At 58.3% G+C, this 20162-nt stretch overlaps 7 protein-coding genes across 7 annotated transcripts; 4 read left to right on the top strand and 3 right to left on the bottom strand.

Moving 5' to 3' along the window:
* Window positions 1-890: 890 nt before the first annotated feature.
* MYCTH_2299107 (uncharacterized protein) lies at window positions 891-2913 on the bottom strand. Its single transcript, XM_003660558.1, has 5 exons — window positions 2726-2913; window positions 2634-2667; window positions 2533-2570; window positions 2186-2461; window positions 891-2073 (listed from the first exon to the last, which is right to left on the bottom strand). Exons 1-5 carry the CDS (start codon window positions 2792-2794, stop codon window positions 991-993), a joined length of 1500 nt encoding a protein of 499 aa, XP_003660606.1. The 5' UTR covers window positions 2795-2913; the 3' UTR covers window positions 891-990.
* Window positions 2914-4153: 1240 nt separating this feature from the next.
* On the bottom strand, window positions 4154-6702 carry MYCTH_40920 (uncharacterized protein; the record flags this gene model as incomplete). The annotated part of the gene is made up of 5 exons (XM_003660557.1): window positions 4154-4229; window positions 4407-4751; window positions 4782-5481; window positions 5548-5656; window positions 5737-6702. Coding segments are annotated over 5 exons (2196 nt in total), but the record flags the coding sequence as incomplete, so codon positions are not given.
* A 1099-nt stretch (window positions 6703-7801) lies between these two features.
* MYCTH_112996 (uncharacterized protein) lies at window positions 7802-9742 on the top strand (the record flags this gene model as incomplete). Its single annotated transcript, XM_003660556.1, has 2 exons — window positions 7802-7850; window positions 7963-9742. 2 exons carry the CDS (start codon window positions 7802-7804, stop codon window positions 9450-9452), a joined length of 1539 nt encoding a protein of 512 aa, XP_003660604.1. The 3' UTR covers window positions 9453-9742.
* Window positions 9743-9771: 29 nt separating this feature from the next.
* MYCTH_2299100 (uncharacterized protein) lies at window positions 9772-14651 on the bottom strand. The gene is made up of 3 exons (XM_003660555.1): window positions 14273-14651; window positions 11348-14214; window positions 9772-11286 (listed from the first exon to the last, which is right to left on the bottom strand). Exons 1-3 carry the CDS (start codon window positions 14557-14559, stop codon window positions 9923-9925), a joined length of 4518 nt encoding a protein of 1505 aa, XP_003660603.1. The 5' UTR covers window positions 14560-14651; the 3' UTR covers window positions 9772-9922.
* Window positions 14652-15059: 408 nt separating this feature from the next.
* MYCTH_2299099 (uncharacterized protein) lies at window positions 15060-16670 on the top strand. The gene is made up of 5 exons (XM_003660554.1): window positions 15060-15459; window positions 15523-15685; window positions 15747-15954; window positions 16021-16257; window positions 16322-16670. Exons 1-5 carry the CDS (start codon window positions 15382-15384, stop codon window positions 16566-16568), a joined length of 933 nt encoding a protein of 310 aa, XP_003660602.1. The 5' UTR covers window positions 15060-15381; the 3' UTR covers window positions 16569-16670.
* Window positions 16671-16899: 229 nt separating this feature from the next.
* Window positions 16900-17876, top strand: MYCTH_2299092 (uncharacterized protein). The gene is made up of 2 exons (XM_003660553.1): window positions 16900-17340; window positions 17443-17876. Exons 1-2 carry the CDS (start codon window positions 17057-17059, stop codon window positions 17726-17728), a joined length of 570 nt encoding a protein of 189 aa, XP_003660601.1. The 5' UTR covers window positions 16900-17056; the 3' UTR covers window positions 17729-17876.
* A 591-nt stretch (window positions 17877-18467) lies between these two features.
* MYCTH_39591 (uncharacterized protein) lies at window positions 18468-19727 on the top strand (the record flags this gene model as incomplete). The annotated part of the gene is made up of 3 exons (XM_003660552.1): window positions 18468-18515; window positions 18607-18904; window positions 18979-19727. The coding sequence occupies 3 exons, from the start codon at window positions 18468-18470 to the stop codon at window positions 19725-19727; spliced, it is 1095 nt and encodes a 364-aa protein (XP_003660600.1).
* Between the last annotated feature and the right edge of the window lie 435 nt (window positions 19728-20162).

Below are 20162 nucleotides of genomic sequence, written 5' to 3'. Positions count from 1 at the left end.
CTTGCTTTTTGGGCCCGATAATTATGGTGGACTGACGCTGTCGATCGGGCGGCTGGGCGGGAGGCAGATGTTGCGCGTACCCATAACTTGGATGACTTGGATGAAGGGTTGCGCCGAGCGCTGCACGAAATATTGAAGCTGTCTTGTTGTGGTTTCACCTGAGCTTGCGAGGCTGGGCGCGGGGAAACGCAGGGCTATTGTTACCTATTGGGCAGTGAGCGGGTGCAGCTGACAGCATGCAAGCAACTGTAGGTGGAATTGGGGCTGATTGCCGGGCGGCTCGTGACTGAAACGGGAGGCCTTGCAGCGGCTCAACTGACGTCATAGCCTAAGCGGTGAAAATTACTTGGTTCCTGGGTAAAGAGCAGGAGGGAAGAGAAGGCTCAGTAGAAAGATGGTTTAGGCGGATTTATAGCGTTTTGTGAGACCGGCAGAGCTGCTTCGAGCGGAGAGGTATGTACATACATACGGCGAGTTTGAACATCAGGAGAGAGAGATGTGGGGACGCGTTTATGAAACGGAACTGCCCTTGTCGTCTTCCTTCAAGGCTTGCATCAGCGCGTAGAATGACTCACGGGTTACTGGAATACCTTTGCGTAGTCTAGAAAAGTAGAAGATCTCATCAGCATGCGCCTCAGACCGCTGGTGCGAAGGGCCGGCAAAGCGGTTGAGTCGTTATCGATGCTCGGAGCCCCGATCTGAGCAGACTCCTCAAAGAACACCCAAAGTAGCAAGAAGTAGGGAAAGAGTAAGAGGAAGAAAAAAAAGCAAAATCACGAAAAAAAAACATGTTGCCAGTTCCTAGGAAGTATAGTCCAACAACAATGCACCAGAACCAAAACAAACAAAGATCCCCTTTCTTCTATCCAACATGCTCGTAATGAGGTGCAGTCAACGCTCTGCCATGTGTACTCCGTAAATCTCTTTTGGTGAAAGAAATCAGGCACATGTCACGTCTCCACCCAAGATTCCTCCCCTTTCCCCTTTCCTTCACAGCTTCGCCTTCTCCCCCGTTACCGACAACCTCTGCGACGGGTTTACGAGGGGTTCGTACACGGCGTGAGACAGGCTGTCGAGGGGTGGCGAGCTGTGGTTGAAGAGGCTGCGGGCGTCGACCATGGAGGGGTTCAGGTCGGCGATGGTCTGGGCGCCGATCAGGCGCATGCCCATCTCCATCTCGTCCTTGAGCAGCTGCATGGCGCGCTCGACGCCCTCTTGGCCGTAGGCCGACATGGCGTACAGGAAGGGGCGGCCGATGCCGACGCCCTTGGCGCCGAGGCAGAGGGCTTTGAGGATATCGGTGGCGCGCCGGATGCCGCCGTCGATGTAGACCTCGATCTTGTTGTCGAGCCCGAGCTTGCGCAGGACCGGCATGGTCTCGGCCAGGATCTCGATGCCGGACCGGGCGAACTCGAGCTGGCGGCCGCCGTGGTTGGACAGGACGACGCCCTGGACGCCGGCCTCGGCGGCGCGCACCACGTCCTCGACCCGCTGGACGCCCTTGAGCACGATGGGCATCTTGGTGATGGAGCGGAACCATGGGATGTCGGCCCAGCTCAGGGCCGGGTCGATGAAGCTGCTAATGGCCCGGGCCGCACCCTGCGACGTGTCGGTCGCCTGGCCGCTCTGCACGTTGCTGCCCTGCTCCGTGAACTTCATCCGCATGTCCTTCTCGCGGCGGCCCAGCTGCGGCGCGTCCACCGTGATGAAGAGGCCCTTGCATCCGCGCTTCTCGGCGTGCTGCACGATGCGCTGCGTGATGGCCCGGTCCTTGTTGACGTACAGCTGCAGCCACTGGACCTGGCCCGGGCCGGCGGCGTCCACGATCTCGTCAAAGGCGCACGAGGCGAGCGTCGGGATCATCTGGATCACATTGTGCTTGTGCGCCGCCCGCGTGAGCACGACTTCGCCCTCGACGTGACCGAGCTTGCCCAGGGCGGTGGCGGTGATGTAGAACGGGACGGAGCAGGGCGTGCCCAGCATGGTGGTGCTAAAGTCGACCTTCTCGACGTCGACCAGGATCCGGGGCCGGAACCAGATGCGGTGGAAAGCAGAGTGGTTCTCGCGGAGCGTCTGGGAAGTTTCACACGTCCGGTTAGTCGGCTGACGAAGGGAGGAAGGGGGCGGAGGGGAGGAAAGAGGGCGAATTCGATCCCGGGTTCGGACAGCAGATGCGTGAGCTTACAATCTCGTCATCGGCCGCGCTGGAGTAGTACCCCCACGCCGTCTTCTTCATGACCCTGCGAGCGACGGCTTCGAAGTCGAGAAGGTTGTAGCACTGTTCGAGGGCGGGCATTTCCTGAATGCGCTTCATCCGCTCCTTCTCCTCCGGGGATTCCTCGGCCTTCTCCTGGACTACCGTCGACATGTCTACCGGACCCAGGTGCTTGGACTTGGGCAGGTACTTTTCCAGGGTATCAGGCGGGTGGATGGGGTCGAACTCCTCTGTGGCATCTTTGCCCTGGTAGTCGTTAGCATCTGCGTAGCAGCAGCAGCAGCAGCCGTTGAGAGAGGCAGAGGGGAGAGCCTCACCGCATATTTGAGGATGATCTTGGTCCCTCCCGGGTGTTCTGCAGAGCGTCAGTCTCGAGCTCCATGCTTCAAGGCATATTTCAACTTCAAGAGAACCATACCCGGCAGGAACTCGGTGACATCATATGCTCTTCCCTATGACGAGCCGTCGTTAATGGAATGCCGGACTGGATTGAACGGGAAACCATCGTACATGAACGATTACCCAACAGTCGTCGGGCTTGTTGTGCTTTGCGATCTCAACACCTGTCAATGGTGCCATATTCTGCTGTTCTTCTCTTATGACGGCTCGGCTCGAAGCGACTAATGCCGAGCTCGATGTTTTGCGATAATGCAGCGGGTTGCGGCAAGAAGTTTGCGCAGATGTGCCCAATCCTAAAAGATACGTTCTAGAATCACACGCAGCTAAAACTGAAATTCACCTTGAACTTGTGCATTCAAACAAGGGAAAATTTTCAGGAAATTGAGAAAAAGTGATTCGAGGCAGAGTGGCCGAGGAGGATGGGTTCTGCGAGGAAGGTGAGTTATGCGGATGCAAGCCGGGAATGGGCCGAACCAATTCTCCAATCGCCTTATTACCCGTCATCGGCGCCTTGTCGTCCCATGTCCCATGTGGGGGACGAGTCTTGGGATGGCGGGGAATGTGGAGTAAGGACTTGGGGAACAACCTGTGCTTATTTGCCTGCTTTCTCGTTGGGTTGTGTTCAAGCGCGCTGCGCACTAGTGAATGTTACAGACTCCGTACTCTGCCGAAGTCAGCCGAAGATACATACAGCCCAATAAAAGAAGGCGAGGGGCAACCGAGGAGATGGTGTGTACGGATACTCCGCCGTGAATCGCAGTATTTTTTTTTTTTTTTTTTTTGATGAGGGGCCCAGGTGCAAAGGTAAGGTACTTATGGTAGTGTACATACGTAACGTACATACATACTGCACTAGGCACATGCATCTGACTCAATTTAGGTACTCCGTACATCCATACCACAAGACATGGAATGACTATTTCCACTATCCCTGCTACCACTACCATGTCTCGGCAGTCATTGTCCCGACTCAACCCTACTAGTAGATCGAACAACGCGTGGGAGAACAGACCAGCGCTCGGACCAAACTCGCTCGGTGGGGTTCCGGCAGATGGGAATGAAACCAAGCTTGACACGCTGCGGTTACACCACAGATACCTACCTTGGTGAAAGAAGGTACTGCGGAATGTACGGATTACTCTGTATGTAGTATGTATGTACCGCCCTGATTGATCGCTAGACAATGGGGGCTCCTTGAGGCAGACTTTTTGTATCGACCTAGGTTAAGATAGCCAAACCGTCGTCTTGATACAAGGTAACCTTATCTTTTGACCATGTGAAGAGACTCAGATACCTCCAGTTTCAGCAGTCTCTCGATGCATCAACTCATTCCTCTATAGCACTCAGGGTTCGCTCCAATTCAAACCATCCATCGCAGTTTCTTTACAAAGCGCCCACGCGCCCACACGCCCACGCCCCCACCTCAATTGAAGCAGGGTAAACCTGCACGAGTACTCGTCTTGCTTGGCCCTTGTTCATGGGCGGTCTGCGCAAGTGATGAGCAGTCCCACGCGGCCGATCAGTTCCACTACGGCATCGCTATTCTCTGGCCTCGGCAATTAGAGCCCTGCCGACCTGGATCGTCTCGGCAGCACTCCTCTGTCTCTGCCAGAATCTGTGCAGCGACAAAGTCAGCAACCTGCAGTGATGATTCTTGCCCAATTCTCCACATTGAAAGGGAATGGGGAAAGGGGAGCAAACACGGAAACTAAATCGTGAATCGACGCGGGTACGAGGGGAGGAAGAGAGCAGAAAAAATGCATCAAAGGAAGAAACAAAGAGTGAGACTCACAGCTGCTCCGGCTTGCCCTCGCCCGCCACCGACAGCCGCCTGGCGTCTTCCTCGAGCGCGTCCCTCGTGATCTTCTCACCAGTACCGGCGCCGGCGCCGGCGCCGACCCCCGGCCCGCCGGCCCGGGCATCGTCGCTCACGTCCCAGTCGCCCATCCTCTCGAGCAGCCTCTTCCGGATGGCGTACCGCTCGCTCCTCTCCTTCTGCAGGCCGGGGCTGTCAAGCTTGCGGATCACGTTCCTCACCACGAGCTGCACGAGCAGGTAGGCGTGCTCGGCGAACAGGATCGACAGCAGCAACGCCCAGCCGCGAATATCCCACGGCGAGCCGTCCAGCCCGCCGGTGCTGCTGCTGCTGCTGCTGCTGGTGCCGCACCCGTTCTTGAACAGGAACACGAGCGCGGCGCTGGTGAGGCTGCCCATCCACGAGAGGAAGCCGAGGGCGCCCAGCCAGGGCCCGATGGAGTCGGCGCGCCAGGGGATGGGGCGCTTGCAGTTGGCGGCGATCTTCATGGCATCGGAGCGGGCCTCGATCCAGTTGTTGACGAGGAAGGAGCAGGCGGTGAGGGGCCAGACGACCGAGAAGAGCGAGAGGTAGCCGAACTGGACCACCATCTCGCGGTAGTCGATGGCCACGTCGTACTCGTCCAGCTCGGCCTCGTCGCGCACCCGCTCGAGGAAGGCGGCCTCCTCGGGCTGGTCCCGCTGCTGCCGCTTCTTCTGCCGCTCGGCCGCGCCACCCTTGTCCGAGAGCTCCGACTGCACCCGCTCGACGGTCCGGAAGAGCTTGCGCTTCGCGTACGGCACGACGATCTCGGTCGCAAAGTTGACAATCTGCGCCGTCACCGTCAGGTAGATGACCTGGCGCGTCAGCCTGTCGGGGTTGATCTTCCAGTCCATGGTCGGCAGTGGCTGCCCCTCAGCGGTGAAACGCTGCACAGTGAGCTTGAACACGTCGAGGTAGGGGACCAGGATCTTGCCGAAAGGCACGTAGACGAAGGCCGTCAGGAAGATACCCAGGTAGGAGGTGATGAAGTTGATGACGAAGACCTTTTGGACAAAGGCCGCTTGGTGGGCTACAAGGCGAGGTCAGCGCAAACTGAGTCTTTAACTCCACACCATAAGGCAGTAAGTAATAATACCGTCACGGGTTCTGTAATTCTCAATCTCGGTCAGCTTCTCGGCCAAGCGGGTGAGAAGCGCGGTGAGCGTGGGGTTAAAGATGGTGAGGAGAACGGTCGGCAGAAATGCCTGGGATACGGGGGGAAAGGCGCTTCGGTTAGCAGTCTACTTTCCCTCGAAGCATCGGCACACTTTTTCGGCCAACCCACCAAGTACTGCTTGAACGGGCCGTTGTAGACCTCGTTGACAAAGATCTCGATGGCAAAGCAGCCGGCGATGACGCCGCCCAGCGCCAGCACGCAGGCGGCCGCGAAAGGCACCTGCAGCAGCTGTCTGGCCAGCCTCTTGTAGGGCGAGTACAGCTTGACCACCTCGCCCGTCACGGGATCAATGCCCTCCCGGTCAAACTTGAACTGCGTCCTGGGCAGCTGGATCCGGCCGACACCCCTGACGCCCCACTGGACCGCCAGGTCGGCCTCCTTCATCTTCCAGTGCTCGAAGAAGATGACGGCCCAGAGGCAGTTGACCACGGCGTAGACCCACGAGAAGGGGCCGAGCAGCAGCCAAGCGGCGAAGCCGAAGGCGGCAGGGAAGACGAGGAAGAGGAAGTAGGACTGCAGGAAGGCGAAGTAGAAGGCGACCTGCTCGCCGAACCGGTAGCGGATGAGGTTGATATCGGACTCGTCCAGGTAGTACTTCTTGCTCCAGCCGGCGATCCAGGCGCGGTTGAAGGCGCGGTCGTGCAGGGGGAAGATGCTGCCGACGAAGCGCCAGCGGCCGCGGCCTGGGGTGACGCCGGCCCCGCCGCCCTCGTTGCGCGGCCGCGTGATGAGCTCGTAGGCCAGGCGCAGCCGCTCCGCCTCGGTGACGGGCTCCTCCTCGGCAAAGTAGCGGTCTATGGCGGCGGCATTGTCGGCTGACGACGGCGATGAGAAGGAGGAGCAGAAGGGATCGGAAGGGGTCGGGGCGGAGGGCCGCACGCCAAAGAGCCAGTCCTGCACGCGGGCGCGGTAGACTTGGGACTTGAGCCGGGCCGGGGAGGCCAGTTTGACGAAGATGAGCAGGGAGGAGGGCGTGCGGCCGGGCCGAACCTCGGTTGCGAAGCCCACGGCGGAGAGATCCTCGATCAGCTGGGTGAAGGCGGCCTCTGCTTCGGCGGATTCTGTTTGGATTGGAGGGGTCAGCGAGGATCCGAAATGCAGAAAGCCCGATGGCGGGGAGGGAAGGAAAGGAAAGAGTGATGGTACCTTGCGGGGGGATGTCGTAGGTAATCACATAGTCGACGCTACGAGTCGAATGCTAGCTTCAGCATTGGAGACCGCGGAAGGATCGCAGGGACTCGGCTCACTCAAAGTTGGACGAGGACTGCTTGTCCCCGTTTGGGCTCCGGGAGCCCGCCATGGCAGCAAAGGGTCGGAGAAAGTCGGCAATTGCAGCTCAAATCCCCTCTGCAGCTCCCCAGATATCTCGGATTGATGCAGCTAAGAAAATTACAAATGAGAATTTGATTGAAATATGAAGTTATTAAAATAAGATTAAAAAAAGGTCGGTGAAAGGATGCAAAGGAAGCGGGAACGACGTCATCACAATGGGCGCCGCCATGTCACCTTGCAGGGGGCTAACCTGGTCTGTGCAGTTGCTTCGTGGCCAAGAAAGTTTAAATTCGCACTTAATACCGGAGAACTGCAAGTTACGGGGTAGCGGAATCCGTAATCCGTATGTAATCCGTTTTATGTATGTAATCCGTACATACATAGTGTATGTTTTCGCGCGGTGCCCACAACCCGATCGATCTGCTCCGTGGTCGGCTTCGAGGGCTGGACCAGCCCGGATCTCGCCACTGCGAAGACACGAAAAGAGGGTCTAGGTGAAAGGGTTAGGGTCTATCGACCCCGAGAACGTCCGGTAATGTTCCCACTTATTGACCATTTTTGCTTACCCCCTCAATCCTGCCCCTTCTGGAATCCACAAATAGTCCCGGAACAATAATACCGGACTCGGGATCTGCACCACCCTGTCTTGCGGAAGTGCTCGCCATATCTGGCAACGTGGGAATCCTGGCATCGTGGGGAGAGAGCAAACGACGAGATAACACTGTCTCCTTATCCTCCTTCTCATCTTCATTTCTTTCCTTTTGCTTCCCTTCCTCGATTATACATAGTTAATATAAGTCGGCTACAAATACAAGAAGGCTTTCGTTGTCACGCCTTTTTGTGGATTGTACACGTAACCCCCCTCTCTCGGCCTTGTGAAGACGAACTCCAGCCTCCCAAGATGGACTCGAGGGAATTCAAAGAGGCGGCGACCTCCTCCATCGACGAGAGTAAGCTTGCCGTCCTTACTCCGGGCTGAACCGGGGAAACCGGGGAAAGCACGCCGCAGAATCCAAACTGACATCTTCTTCTTTTTTTTTCCCCCTTCCTCCTTTTGTTCAGTCATCAACTACTTCGAGACCCTCGGGTCGCGCAATGTCGTGTCGACCGTCGAGCCGGGCTACCTCCGCAAGCTGCTGCCCAGCGAGGCGCCCGAGGAGGGCGAGCCGTGGTCCGCCATCCGTGCCGACGTCGAGGCCAAGATCATGCCCGGCATCACCCACTGGACCCATCCCGGCTTCCACGCCTTCTTCCCCTGCGCAACCTCGTACCCGTCCATGCTGGGCGAGCTCTACTCGTCCGCCCTGTCCGGCGCCTGCTTCAACTGGATCTGCTCCCCCGCCGTCACCGAACTCGAGACCATCGTGCTCGACTGGCTCGCCCGCGCCCTCGGCCTGCCCGCCTGCTACCTCTCCACCGGCCCGACCCGCGGCGGCGGCGTCATCCAGGGCTCCGCCTCCGAGGCCGTCCTGACCGCCATGGTCGCCGCCCGCGACAAGTACCTGCGCGAGACGGTGCCCGAGTCCGGCCTCGCCGAGGAGGAGAGGGAGGAGCGCGTCATGGTCAAGCGCTCCCGCATGGTCGCCCTCGCCACCACCCTGACCCACTCGAGCGCCCGCAAGGCCGCCCTGATCCTCGGCGTCCGCTTCCGCGCCATCCCCGTCCGGGAGGAAGACGGCTACAGGCTGCGGAAGGAGGCCCTGGCCGCCGCCCTGGCCGAGTGCCGCGCCCAGGGGCTCGAGCCCTTCTTCCTGGTCGCCACCATGGGCACCACCGACGTCTGCTCCGTCGACGACTTCGAGGGCATCAGCGAGGCCCTGGCCGAGCACGTGGCCCCCGACCAGCCCGGCGAGGTCTGGGTCCACGTCGACGCCGCCTACGCCGGCGCCGCCCTCGTCTGCCCGGAGGTCCGGCAGTCGGCCCGCATCGACCTGATCGAGCGCTTCCACAGCTTCGACATGAACATGCACAAGTGGCTGCTCGTCAACTTCGACGCCAGCTGCTTCTTCGTTCGCAACCGCGACTGGCTGACCAAGGCCCTGAGCGTGAACCAGGCCGTCTACGGCAACAAGGCCTCCGACGGCGGCCTGGTCACCGACTACCGCGAGTGGCAGATCCCCCTGGGCCGCCGCTTCCGGAGCCTGAAGATCTGGTTCGTCATGAGGTCCTACGGCATCAAGGGGATGCAGCAGCACATCCGCCGGACCTCGCAGCTGGGCGAGGAGTTTGCCGCCGCGCTGCGGGCCAGGCCCGACCTGTTCGAGATCGTCACCGGGCCCAGCTTCGCCCTGACCGTCTTCCGCGTGGCCGCCAAGTCGGGAGAAGAGCCCACGCCGGAGGAGGAGCGGAACGCGCTGACCAAGGCCCTGTACGAGAGGGCCAACGCCTCGGGCAAGATCTGGCTGACGAGCACCAACCTGGACGGCAAGTTCGCCATCCGGCTGATGACGGGCGTGAGGACGACTGAGAGGCAGCACGTCGAGACGGCCGTCAAGCTGCTGACCGAGATCGCCCAGGAAGTGATAACCGGGAAGCCTGTATACTTGAACTAGGACAATAACATAGTATAGTGGTGCACTCACTGGTCACGCGGCACGCAGAGGCATCTTCTTACCTTTGTTTCGGCTTCTCGTCCCTTCAGCACTCGCACCTCTTCTAACCCCCCTCCCCCTTCTTCCCCCTCACCCCCGACCATGTGAAACGGATCCACGGCCATGTGCCCCTTGATCCTAGTCAAAAAGAAGAGCAAACTCGAGCGAGCACTCGACACTCATATCAATGATTACTCGACACTCCTCCACCATTATTAGAGACGAGGTAACAGAGAGACATGCAATGTTACAACGCAGCGCTATCTGACCCCACTGACTCCAGAGAACACCGAGCAATGCTAGATCCAACACCTCGCCTGCTGAACAAGAAAAATTGTTGAGAGAGAAGAAAGAAATGTAGTAAGAAAAGGAAGGGGAAAGGAACAAAGACAAAACAAGTAAAAAAAGCAATCAACACCCAATAATTCCAACTATATGCTTGCCCTCCTCGGCGCCATCGTCCTCCTGAGCGCCTTCTTGCCGCCCATCTCCTCCCCGAGAGGCAGCACCCCGCGCTCCCGCAGCTTCGCCAGAAACTCCTGCCCGTACTCGTAGCCGACGGCGTAGATCTCGTTGAACTTGCCAAACTCGAGCGTCCCGTACTCCTCCACCGGCGGCCGCATGTAGATGCAGCCCGGCAGCGTCTTGGCCCGCTCGAGCGCGTCCACGCTGCTGACGTAGGCCAGGCGCGCCTGGATCTCGGCCAGCGTGGGCGGGTTCGGCACCGACGAGAAGGGGTTCCACCGGTTGAAGAAGGCCCACAGGCCCGAGAGCGAGTCGCCAAAGGCCTGCGGGGTGTCGTCGTCGAGGGCGCCGACGTCGACGGCGAAGATGACGTCGGCCCCGAGCGACTTCATGTGCGACACGGTCAGGTTGTCGACGTAGCCGCCGTCGAGCAGCATGCTGCCCTCGTCGCACAGCGGCGGCAGCAGCCCGGCCAGCGACATGGACGCCCTCACGTACCGCCACGCGTACCCGCTCGTGTGGAACTCGGCCCGCGACTTGGAGATGTTGGTCGTGTTGCAGTAGTAGTCGAGCCAGAAGTCCTCGATCTGCGTGTTGCCAAACGCCTTGAAGATGCCCCGGTTGAACTCGTGGCCCGTCGTGTACGACGCCGACGGGTACGTCAGGTCGAGCGCGAACCGCCACACGCTGGCCATGCGGCCCGAGAACTTCTTGGCCGCGTTCACGATCGGCACAAAGTCGGCGTGCCGCGCGTACAGGGCGCCGATGAAGGCGCCAATCGAGGTGCCACCCACAATGTCGATGGGGATGCCGGCCTCCTGCATCGCCCGGATGATGCCAATGTGCGCGAGGCCCCTCGCGCCGCCCCCGCCGAGGACTAAGCCTACGGATTTGCCGCACAGACGCCGGGCCAGCCGGTGGAAATCGCCCTTGAACGGCGCGTCGGGAGAGTAGAAGGGGCTGTGCCGCAATTTCCTGGACGTGTACTTTTGGATCTCGGCTTGCAGAACCTGAACTCGTTCCCGGAGACTCGGGCCCCCCGGCTTGGCTGGCGGGTGGATCGGCACCGCGTTGGGACTGTAGGTCATCTGCACGTGGAAATGGCCTCCGTTGATCCAAACCCGGTTTTTGAGCCACTTCCTCGTGAGACCCGGGGTGGAGTCGCGTTCCTGATGAATGAGTACGAGAATCTTCCTCGCAGTGGACTTCATGCCGAGCATGAAGCGCTCGTACTCTCCGATTTCGGGGGAGCCATCGGCCAGGCCGACTAGGAGGACGCAGTCGGCTTGTGCGATGCAGGTTTGTGTCCAAGGAGCGTTGACATTCGTGTCTGCGTTTGCTGTCAGCATGGGGTAGCGATAAACATGAACGCTTCATCAGTTGAGACCTACCGGCCACGTAGATCACGAGTCCGTACTTCTCCTCCAGGTCCGCCAGATACTGCGATAGCTTGAGCTTGCCCATTCTGTTGAATGCGTGCTTCCCGAGATGGTTCAGGACGGCCGCGCTGTTCAACGACGTGGCGCCGTTTGGAGTTCCGACCTCGGTCAAAGCATTGAGCAGCCTATTGCCAAACTCCGCTACGGGCACGCCAGCAGAGACGGGCAAGATGGCAACAGTCCTCAGATTGAGCGTGGTCGAGCTCTTGTTTACCGAGCTCCTGCCGGAAGGATCCTTGAAGCCCAGCATCGTCGACGGATCGTCGATCAGCGCCCTCATACGGGACGCGATGATCCTTGAGATCTTGATGGTAATATTCGGGTGCTCTTGAGCCAGGCTCTTGAACAGCGTGCGGGGGAACTTGACGAGCTCCGTATCCCGTATGGCGTGCAGGGTGCCGGAGCGGGAGGACTCGGTGAGCACCTCGAGCTCGCCAACACTCTCGCCCTGGCCGAATTCGGCCTTGACATTCATACCGCCGCCCTTCCGATCTTCGACCAATCTCAGGCGCCCGTTCAACACAATGTAGATGGCCTCGCTCTCGTCTCGCTCGTGGTAGATGACCTGGCCGGCGTTGACCTGCAGCCACTCCAGGGCGAAGTCGATGTGCAGAATCAGCCGGGGAAGCAGATTGGTCAGCCTCTTCGCCATGGCGAGGAGGACAATGGGATATTTGTCGACAATCCTCTCAATGGATGCGAGCGGGAGGAAGCCGACATAGACGTCCGTCTTCGCCACGACCTCGATGAAGGACCTGTACGACGAGATGGTACCGACGTAACCGGCGAGGCCACCGGGCTTGATCAAGCCAACACTTCGGCGACTCGTCTTGGGTCTAGCTTCGGCGCCGTCTACATTATCGCCACTGCGCATAGGGTCCGCAAACCGGTGTGAGGGATAGCGTGGCTGGGCGTTGTCCATAGCATAGATCGATGACCTGCCATGAGCATGGGCGGCGTCGGAGGATGAAGCAATCTCTCGGGTGCAGATGTCCAGGAAGCCGTCCACGACATAGTATAGACCGGGGTTCCTCTCTCCTTGTTCCACCAACACCGACCCCTTGGGGAAGAAGACGATCTCCATCTCGTCCTGCATGTCTTGCGCCAGAATCTGTGGGTTTGGCGAAGAAGGCATGGATGCGGACGTCATTGACTCGGTCTCGCCGTCGAACGATCCATCAAGCCCATCCATGAAGCCAAAGGCGTGGTTGGTAAAGTGCGTTTTCTGGCGTCGCTGTTCAAGCGATATGAGCCGTGGCGAGGCCTGGTTCGAATCCGTGTCCTTATTCAGACCGCTGTTTCCGGTCAGGCCGATGGCCCTGAACATACACTCGAGGATCGACTCGCGGAATAAGTTGTCCTCGTCCATCGTGTCTCTCTTGTCGAGCGGAATATGGACATTTCGCTGAGTCGCAAACGGGTCGAAGGACCGCTGAGCCAGAGGAGACGTGGCTTCTCTCCGCAGCTCGAACTGAGAAGCCGATCCATCGGTAAAAGCAACGCTCTGCGATCTGCTGGCGCCTCCTCTCGACTGCTGCAGGTGCGTTGCAAGATCTCCCGCACTAGGGACCACCAGAGACGACGAGCCAGCCATGGAGAGAGTACGCTGCTTGGAGAAAGCCTGCAACGCTGCCTCCTTCCGAAGACCGGCTGTCGAACGGCGCCGGCGGCCGGCGCGAGGATTGTGCAGAGCTATTCCCTTGCTGACATCCACCTCGCCGATCCGCTCCCTCTCTCGCCTGAACTTTTCCTTGAGTCTGTCGAGAGCATCCCCACGGAGATGGTTGGGGAGTTGGTGGGTCGTGTACTTGAGCATCTGGCGCTCTATTTGCAGGACCTCGGTGGACAAGCCGAGATAGTTGTATGCGGTTGCAAGAGTAACCCTCTGAAAGCGTGACAAAATGACGTGAACGATATGTGCTGTGGCCTTGGGATAGATCTTGATCAATCGTCGAAAGGCGCTAGCAGGGATGATCGCAACAGTCGTGTCTACCGTCGCCCTCGCGATAATGTCGGGATGAGCCGAAGTAGTGCTAATCCTCTTGGGAACCGGTCTCTGAGATTTGGGGAAGCCATTGCCGTCAAGGGAGATGGGGGGAACACGGGGGAGGCTAGGGTCGAGGTGCTCAGGCAGGTTCTCTACCGAGTTCGATGCAGACTCCTCCGGATGAGGAGTGGGCGGGAGCGAGTCCGATCTGACCGGAGGTCTTCGAAAATCTGCACTCTGAGGGTAGTTTGAAAAGAGGGCACTATGCTGAGCGGTGCCGGGCTCCGACCCGTCTTCATCTGTTTGCCGCAGCGGGACGTCTTCGGTAAAGAGAGACATGATCGAGAATAACGACGACATGGGAGCGCCATTTCGGACCTCGGTCAGCAACTGGTATCGTTGCTGTCCAGGGGCAGGGTGTTCGTCGTCGCTAGAAGGCGCCTCGCTCGCGGCGTAAGGACTGTGAGCGTAGCGGCGGCTGTAATTTGATGACTTGACAAAAATCTCCACCAGGCCGTCGACGACGAGGCAGAAGCCTTTCTCCTCCTCTAGGTTGAATGTCTCGCCGGCGATAAGCTTCCGGGTCTGCATACTGCGGGTCAGCTCATGAAATACAGGCCGCTCGAGATAGCCGAAGATCTTGATGGCGCTGAGAAATTCGTCAAAGTAGTTGGACAGGCCGGGCTTGATGCCCTCTTCGTGGCTGTCGGGGAAGAGGTCGACGTCCGGCTCCTTGCGCTGGGGTTCGGGGGGCAGCCGCGAGTACATGTTGAGGTAGCGGTAACGGACAACCCAGCTGATGGCGGCTATCATGGCCGCAATGATGAGCATCCTGGGAAGCGTCAGACCCTCCGTGCTGCCTATGTTGTCACTCGCCGGCCTCTACTCACAGAGTTGTCGCATTCATGGTGACCGTCAAGCTCGTCGAGAAGAGGGTGTACAGCAGTGTAGGGACCGAGATGGTGGCCAGCTTGATTGCATAGTAAAGCACCATCGAGACAAACTGCAGAATCCAGAGAACTAGCCTCGCGAAGAGGCCGAGCCACGAAGACGAGCCATGGGCGTTGGCGACATCGCTAGCTGCAGCAACGGCCGACGACAGCGGGTTGGGATGACGGTCGACGGTTCCCGCCACAGCCGTCGCCGCCGCGAGGGCAGTCGAGTTCACTGTATCCATCACAATTTACTTGCTCTTCTGGTTGAATGCTGGCCAGTGTCATCGAGATTGCGCGCGGGAACTCGGTGTTTTGGGAATGCTTTAATGTCGCGGTGTTCAGCACCGTGATGGCCGCCGGATTTTGTCGGCTCTGCTTGAATCTCTAATAGAGTTCCCGGCTTTTTGGCGTCTGGATTGAAGGAATTCAGGGCAAGAAACCCGCAGGCGCGAAGCCTCCAGGGGAATAATAATGAGTTGGTGTCTCCAACCTCCAAAGCGCAACTCCCACCTCCCTTCTTCTATTTTTTAAAAAGATTTGTCCACGAGCTTCGGTGAAATGGGGCTCGACCTCCGGCGCCGAGAGCTCCTTAAAGGAACCGGGGCTCCAGCGAAGCTCTTGCTGACGTCGATTCGACTCGAAATCGGGCGTGTGGTGGGGCATCCTGGTTCGCATTGGCATGACAAGTGGGGCCCGCACGTTGCCGAACGAGTCCTCACCCCGCAGCCAAACGGACGCACCAGCCACATCCCACTTTCCAATCTGCCTGTGCGTGTGCGGCGGAATTTTGGCAGGCTAATTCTGAAAATACTGCGGGCCTGATGACTGTTCTTTGAGCTCAACTTCGCCCTCCCGCATTCGACCAAGAGCACGGCTTTCCGAACCCACCAAAAGCCTAGCACTGCTATATCCATTTCTTCGAGCCGGAGAGACGCAATCTCGCACTTTTGCACCCTCGACTTCATAGCAGGCATAATACACCTTCCGGCGCACCTGCGCGAAACCAGCGAAATCACACCCTCATCCCACTTTGCCCCGCCTGGGAACGGCACCCCCCCGTCAAGATGTCGTTCTCAAACTGCCGGTTTTACGAGGAGAAATACCCCGAGATTGACTCCTTCGTGATGGTGAATGTGAAGCAGGTAAGGCGTTTTGCGGGGTCCATCGCTCTCGACCTTCCCGCGCGAGGCACTGACTGCCAGTAGATTGCCGATATGGGTGCCTATGTCAAGCTCCTGGAGTACGACAACATCGACGGCATGATTCTTCTTTCCGAGCTTTCGCGGCGTCGTATCAGAAGTATTCAAAAGCTTATCCGTGTTGGCCGCAACGAAGTCGTCGTCGTCCTCCGTGTCGATAAGGAGAAAGGTTGGACCCCGCCACTGCCGTTCGTCTGGGTGCTCTGCCATGATGTTAACAGAGGGGTTAGGATATATCGATCTCTCCAAGCGCCGCGTGTCCCCCGAGGATATCGTTCGCTGCGAGGAGCGGTATAACAAGAGCAAGATTGTGCACTCCATCATGAGGCACGTCGCCGAGAAGACGCAGACTCCGATCGAGAGGCTTTACGAGACAATAGGATGGCCGCTGAACAAGAAATACGGCCACTCCCTTGATGCCTTCAAGCTCTCAATAACGTACGTTTTTTTTTTTTTTTGAACAAGGCGCAACTTGGGGAAGGGCTTTACTGATTCTTTGCGCAGCAATCCTGATATCTGGACCGACATCACGTTCCCGAGCGAAGCTGTTGAGCAGGAGCTCAAGTCGTACATTGGCAGGAAGCTCACCCCGCAGCCAACCAAGGTCCGCGCCGATATCGAGGTTACTTGCTTCAGCTACGAGGGCATCGACGCCATCAAGGCCGCTCTTCGCACCGCCGAGGCTCGCAACACCGCCGAGACTCAAGTCAAGTGCCGGCTAGTTTCTCCTCCTCTCTATGTGTATGTTTCTCCTCACCTGTGTACCATGAATGCGATTATGAACCCAATGACTGACGCACCGCAGCCTAACCAATACCTGCCTTGATAAGAATGCGGGTATTGCGCGACTAGAGGAAGCCATTGACGACGTCCGCAAGTCCATTGAGGCGGCCGGCGGCCACCTCGTCGTCAAGATGGCACCCAAGGCGGTTACCGAGTCGGATGATGCAGAGCTTCAGGCTCTGATGGAGAAGCGTGAGCGCGAAAACGCCGAGGTCAGCGGCGACGAGAGCGTCAGCGAGAGCGACGACAACATTCCCGAAACGGTTTAGGGACCTAGCGTATTGCGGGGGATAGGCTGGTAGGGAGGTTGAATTGGCACCGTCACCTTGAGGGTTGGGGATATACCTCGAAACGGCGAAGGAAAAGGGGGGGGGGGGGGGGGGGGAGGACAGCGAGCAGCGAGCAGTTTCCATCATGACCATTGGTACGACTGGCGTCTCCGGATTCTAAAAAGGTCAGACTCGGTAGACAAGGTAGCTATCCTAGGACTGCAGAGGTAAAGAAAAAGGAACAAAGTAATGCCTGACTTTAACTCGCAATGTGAGATTTTTTTTTTTTTTTTTTTTTTGAATGAACCATGTGTCGCGTTGACACCCTTCAAGACTCGGTTATTTATGTACCAATCGAGGCATGCATCACCGCTTATCGCTTTATCTTGATCCGAGTCTCAAAGACCCGAATTGCATCAATCCGTCACACCATCATCCAACTTAGAGGTCCCCAACAACCTCACACCTTCAAAGGTCAACCAATTCCCATGGCGGCGCGATGGGCATGGGGGTTCGCCGCCGCCGGAGGAGGAGCAGGAAAACGGTCTAAGTTCCTCCGGCAAGTTTCCCACTACCTCATCCGCTATGCGACGTGGATTCCGCCACTCATTTGGTTCAACGCATACGTCGCCGAGATCACCTTGATCCGGGGCCCATCCATGTATCCGTTCCTCAACCCGCACTACAACGAGTCGCTCCGCAAGGACCTGTGCCTAGTATGGAAGCTGTATGCACAGGAGGGGCTGCGGAGGGGGATGATTGTTACGTTCCGGTCGGTCCGCGCCCGATGCTCTCACTCACTCCGCTCCATGGCCGCTTTTCTCTCTCTCTCTCTCTCTCCTTCAACGCGCAGTGAGCTGACCTGAGGCACCAGAAATCCCTACGACCCTAACCGCATCACCGTCAAGCGCATCATCGGCTTGCCGGGGGACGTCGTCAAGACGAAGCCGCCGTACCCGTACGAGTACGCGGTCGTGCCCGAGGGGCATGTCTGGGTTGAGGGGGACGGCGACAAGAGCCAGGACAGCAACCACTACGGCCCCATCTCAGCGAGGCTGATCACGGGGAGGGTCACGCACATCCTGTCGCCGTGGGAACGGGCGGGGAGAATCAAGTGGTGGGAGCACCCATTGAGGACAGGGGTGCATAGAGCGGCGTAAGGGAAACATCGGGAAATGAGGCGCTACACTACAAGACGGTTGGCGCCGAGCAGGCGAGTCGGTTGCGGCGAAGCTGTAATTAGAAGCAAAGACCTTGAAAGTGTATCCAGTTAATTTGATTCTTTTGTACAGATTTAATGCATACGGAGTATATATACATAGGTATGCAGACTGAAATACTGGCGACCGGCGTGCTGACCAGGGCGATACTCAAACAACCCAACCTCACGGATTCCTGTTGATTCTCGACAATTACCTTACTTAGCTCCTCGTAACTCAAGAACGAAGCACATGGGCACCTGCGAGTCTCGCCCTCGCCCGTTTAGAGGTCAGGGTTACGGCCGGCAGCCTAGAAGGCGCACGGGCCATAACCCTGTAAAAACGCAGCGGATCGGCAAACCCGCCTAGAAATTTGAACCCGGAACTTAGTTTATATCTCTGCGTTTGGGAAACGCCGGGCAACCCGCGACGCCGCGACGCCGACAACTAGAGAATTCTTGCCCGCTGCCCGGGCGGCGCATCCTTCGGATCTTTTCACTCCAGGGCGATGGTGCTTGGCCTCGAGACGGCCAAGAGCGCCCCCTCGACTGTCCCGCCCTCGCCCTCACCGTCGTCGCCCGCACAAAGCGTCCCCGTGTCGGACCTTGACGGCGGTCGACATGCAGATCTTGCGCATATCCTGTCGCATGTCCCGTCCCTTCCTACCGTCGAAGCCGAACCGCTACGCTCTAAGCATACCATGAGATCACAAGATGGAGAGGTCGAAGGGCGCCCGCCTTACCTTCACGTGCGTCGCCGAGCCCCGTTTTGTCGTCTCCCTCGTCGCTTTCTTCTCCCCGCCAAAAGAGCTGCGCGCTGACCGTACACCGCATTCGCAGTGCATGCTTGCAGGAGGACTGGGCGGATCAGCTGGCGATATGCTCATGCATTCGCTCGACACAGTTAAGACGCGGCAGCAGGGCGATCCTCACATCCCGCCACGGTACACGTCGCTAGGGTCGTCCTATCTCAAGATCTTCCGACAGGAGGGGATCAGGCGCGGCCTCTACGGCGGCTGGGTCCCAGCGCTGGCCGGCTCGTTCCCGGCGACGTGCTTCTTCTTTGGCGGTTACGAATGGAGCAAACGGCAGATGCTCGACCACGGGGTCCAACCGCATCTGGCCTACTTGATAGCCGGTGAGTTCCGTAACCTTGGTGACCTGGAAAAGTCTCATCTTCTGACCGGGTCTCCCGTGTTTCTTTTCCTCCAGGCTTCATCGGCGATTTGGCCGCGTCCATCGTATACGTGCCATCCGAAGTGGTCAAAACCCGCCTGCAGTTGCAAGGTCGATACAATAACCCGTATTTTACGTCGGGGTACAACTACAAGGGGACGACTGATGCTGTGCGAACCATCATTCGCACCGAGGGGTTATCCGCTTTATTCTACGGCTACGGCGCTACCTTGTGGCGCGACCTGCCATTTTCAGCCCTCCAGTTCATGTTTTATGAGCAGGGACAGAAGTGGGCGCACCAATGGAAGGGGAGCCGCGACATTGGGTGGCACATGGAGCTTCTGACAGGAGCGGCTGCCGGTGGTTTGGCCGGCACAATCACATGCCCGCTCGATGTTGTCAAGACGAGACTCCAAACCCAGGTCCATCCGGGGGCCGGAGGGCTCGGCCCACCACCAGCCGAACCGTCAAATATCGGGGCGGTCAAGGACGGGCATGCCACGACGACCGCCGAGGCGAGCCAAAAACTGCAAAAGCGGCTAATCTCCACGTCTTCTCCGTCCACGCACACGCCCAAGCCCGGGGCCGTCACGCTACAAACATCGTCTGTCATAACCGGACTCCGGCTGATCTATAAGAGCGAAGGCATTGCGGGCTGGTTCAGGGGCGTCGGGCCTCGGGCCTCGTGGACCAGCATTCAGAGCGGGTGCATGCTGTTCCTCTACCAGTCCATCTTGCGCCAGCTGGAGATGTACATGCCGACCGAGCGGCGTGAGCTGGTCTAGTGATGAACATCTACTAGAGAGAGAGTGAGAGAGAGAGAGCCCGGAACGATGACTTGTATTATATAGACTACTTTGTACCATTTTTGTGTTCGATACCGGAGCTTGGGAACACAAAACTACGGGAGGGCGTTTGGTGTGGAACTTGTGCGGACTGGATAGATATCATTCTAGAGATAGATGTGTAGAGATGCATGCAATTCTCAATTCTTTTCACCTAGCAAAACCACGGCCGGATAGATATGCATTTAAACGATTGCGAATACGAAGTACCACGGATAAGTTGCCGTCAGTGTGAATGCCTCGATAACTTTGGAAACATGCAGAAAAATTTCACTGCGTTCTGCGGGTAGTTAATGTTCAACCTGGGGCTGCTTGGCACAAGCCAAACCTGCAGCCCGGCCCTCACCGCGATTGGCCTAAAGCTCCAGTGGGGTC

Source organism: Thermothelomyces thermophilus, chromosome 1, assembly GCF_000226095.1.
Source record: "Thermothelomyces thermophilus ATCC 42464 chromosome 1, complete sequence".
NCBI classification, from domain to species: domain Eukaryota; kingdom Fungi; phylum Ascomycota; class Sordariomycetes; order Sordariales; family Chaetomiaceae; genus Thermothelomyces; species Thermothelomyces thermophilus.
The sequence above is the reverse complement of the archived record's forward strand: the minus strand, read 5'-3'. Positions and strand labels throughout refer to the sequence as shown.

Coding starts and splice junctions, on each gene's coding strand:
- MYCTH_2299107 (XM_003660558.1), bottom strand. CDS start 2,794: ATGGCACCATTGACAGGTGTTGAGATCGCAAAGCACAACAAGCCCGAC. Junction 2,571..2,633: donor TGTCACCGAGTTCCTGCCGG/GTATGGTTCTCT, acceptor GACGCTCTGCAG/AACACCCGGGAGGGACCAAG. Junction 2,462..2,532: donor AGATCATCCTCAAATATGCG/GTGAGGCTCTCC, acceptor AACGACTACCAG/GGCAAAGATGCCACAGAGGA.
- MYCTH_2299100 (XM_003660555.1), bottom strand. CDS start 14,559: ATGGATACAGTGAACTCGACTGCCCTCGCGGCGGCGACGGCTGTGGCG. Junction 14,215..14,272: donor ACCATGAATGCGACAACTCT/GTGAGTAGAGGC, acceptor GACGCTTCCCAG/GATGCTCATCATTGCGGCCA. Junction 11,287..11,347: donor ACTCGTGATCTACGTGGCCG/GTAGGTCTCAAC, acceptor CAGCAAACGCAG/ACACGAATGTCAACGCTCCT.
- MYCTH_2299099 (XM_003660554.1), top strand. CDS start 15,382: ATGTCGTTCTCAAACTGCCGGTTTTACGAGGAGAAATACCCCGAGATT. Junction 15,460..15,522: donor TGATGGTGAATGTGAAGCAG/GTAAGGCGTTTT, acceptor GACTGCCAGTAG/ATTGCCGATATGGGTGCCTA. Junction 15,955..16,020: donor GCCTTCAAGCTCTCAATAAC/GTACGTTTTTTT, acceptor TTCTTTGCGCAG/CAATCCTGATATCTGGACCG.
- MYCTH_2299092 (XM_003660553.1), top strand. CDS start 17,057: ATGGCGGCGCGATGGGCATGGGGGTTCGCCGCCGCCGGAGGAGGAGCA. Junction 17,341..17,442: donor GGGATGATTGTTACGTTCCG/GTCGGTCCGCGC, acceptor CTGAGGCACCAG/AAATCCCTACGACCCTAACC.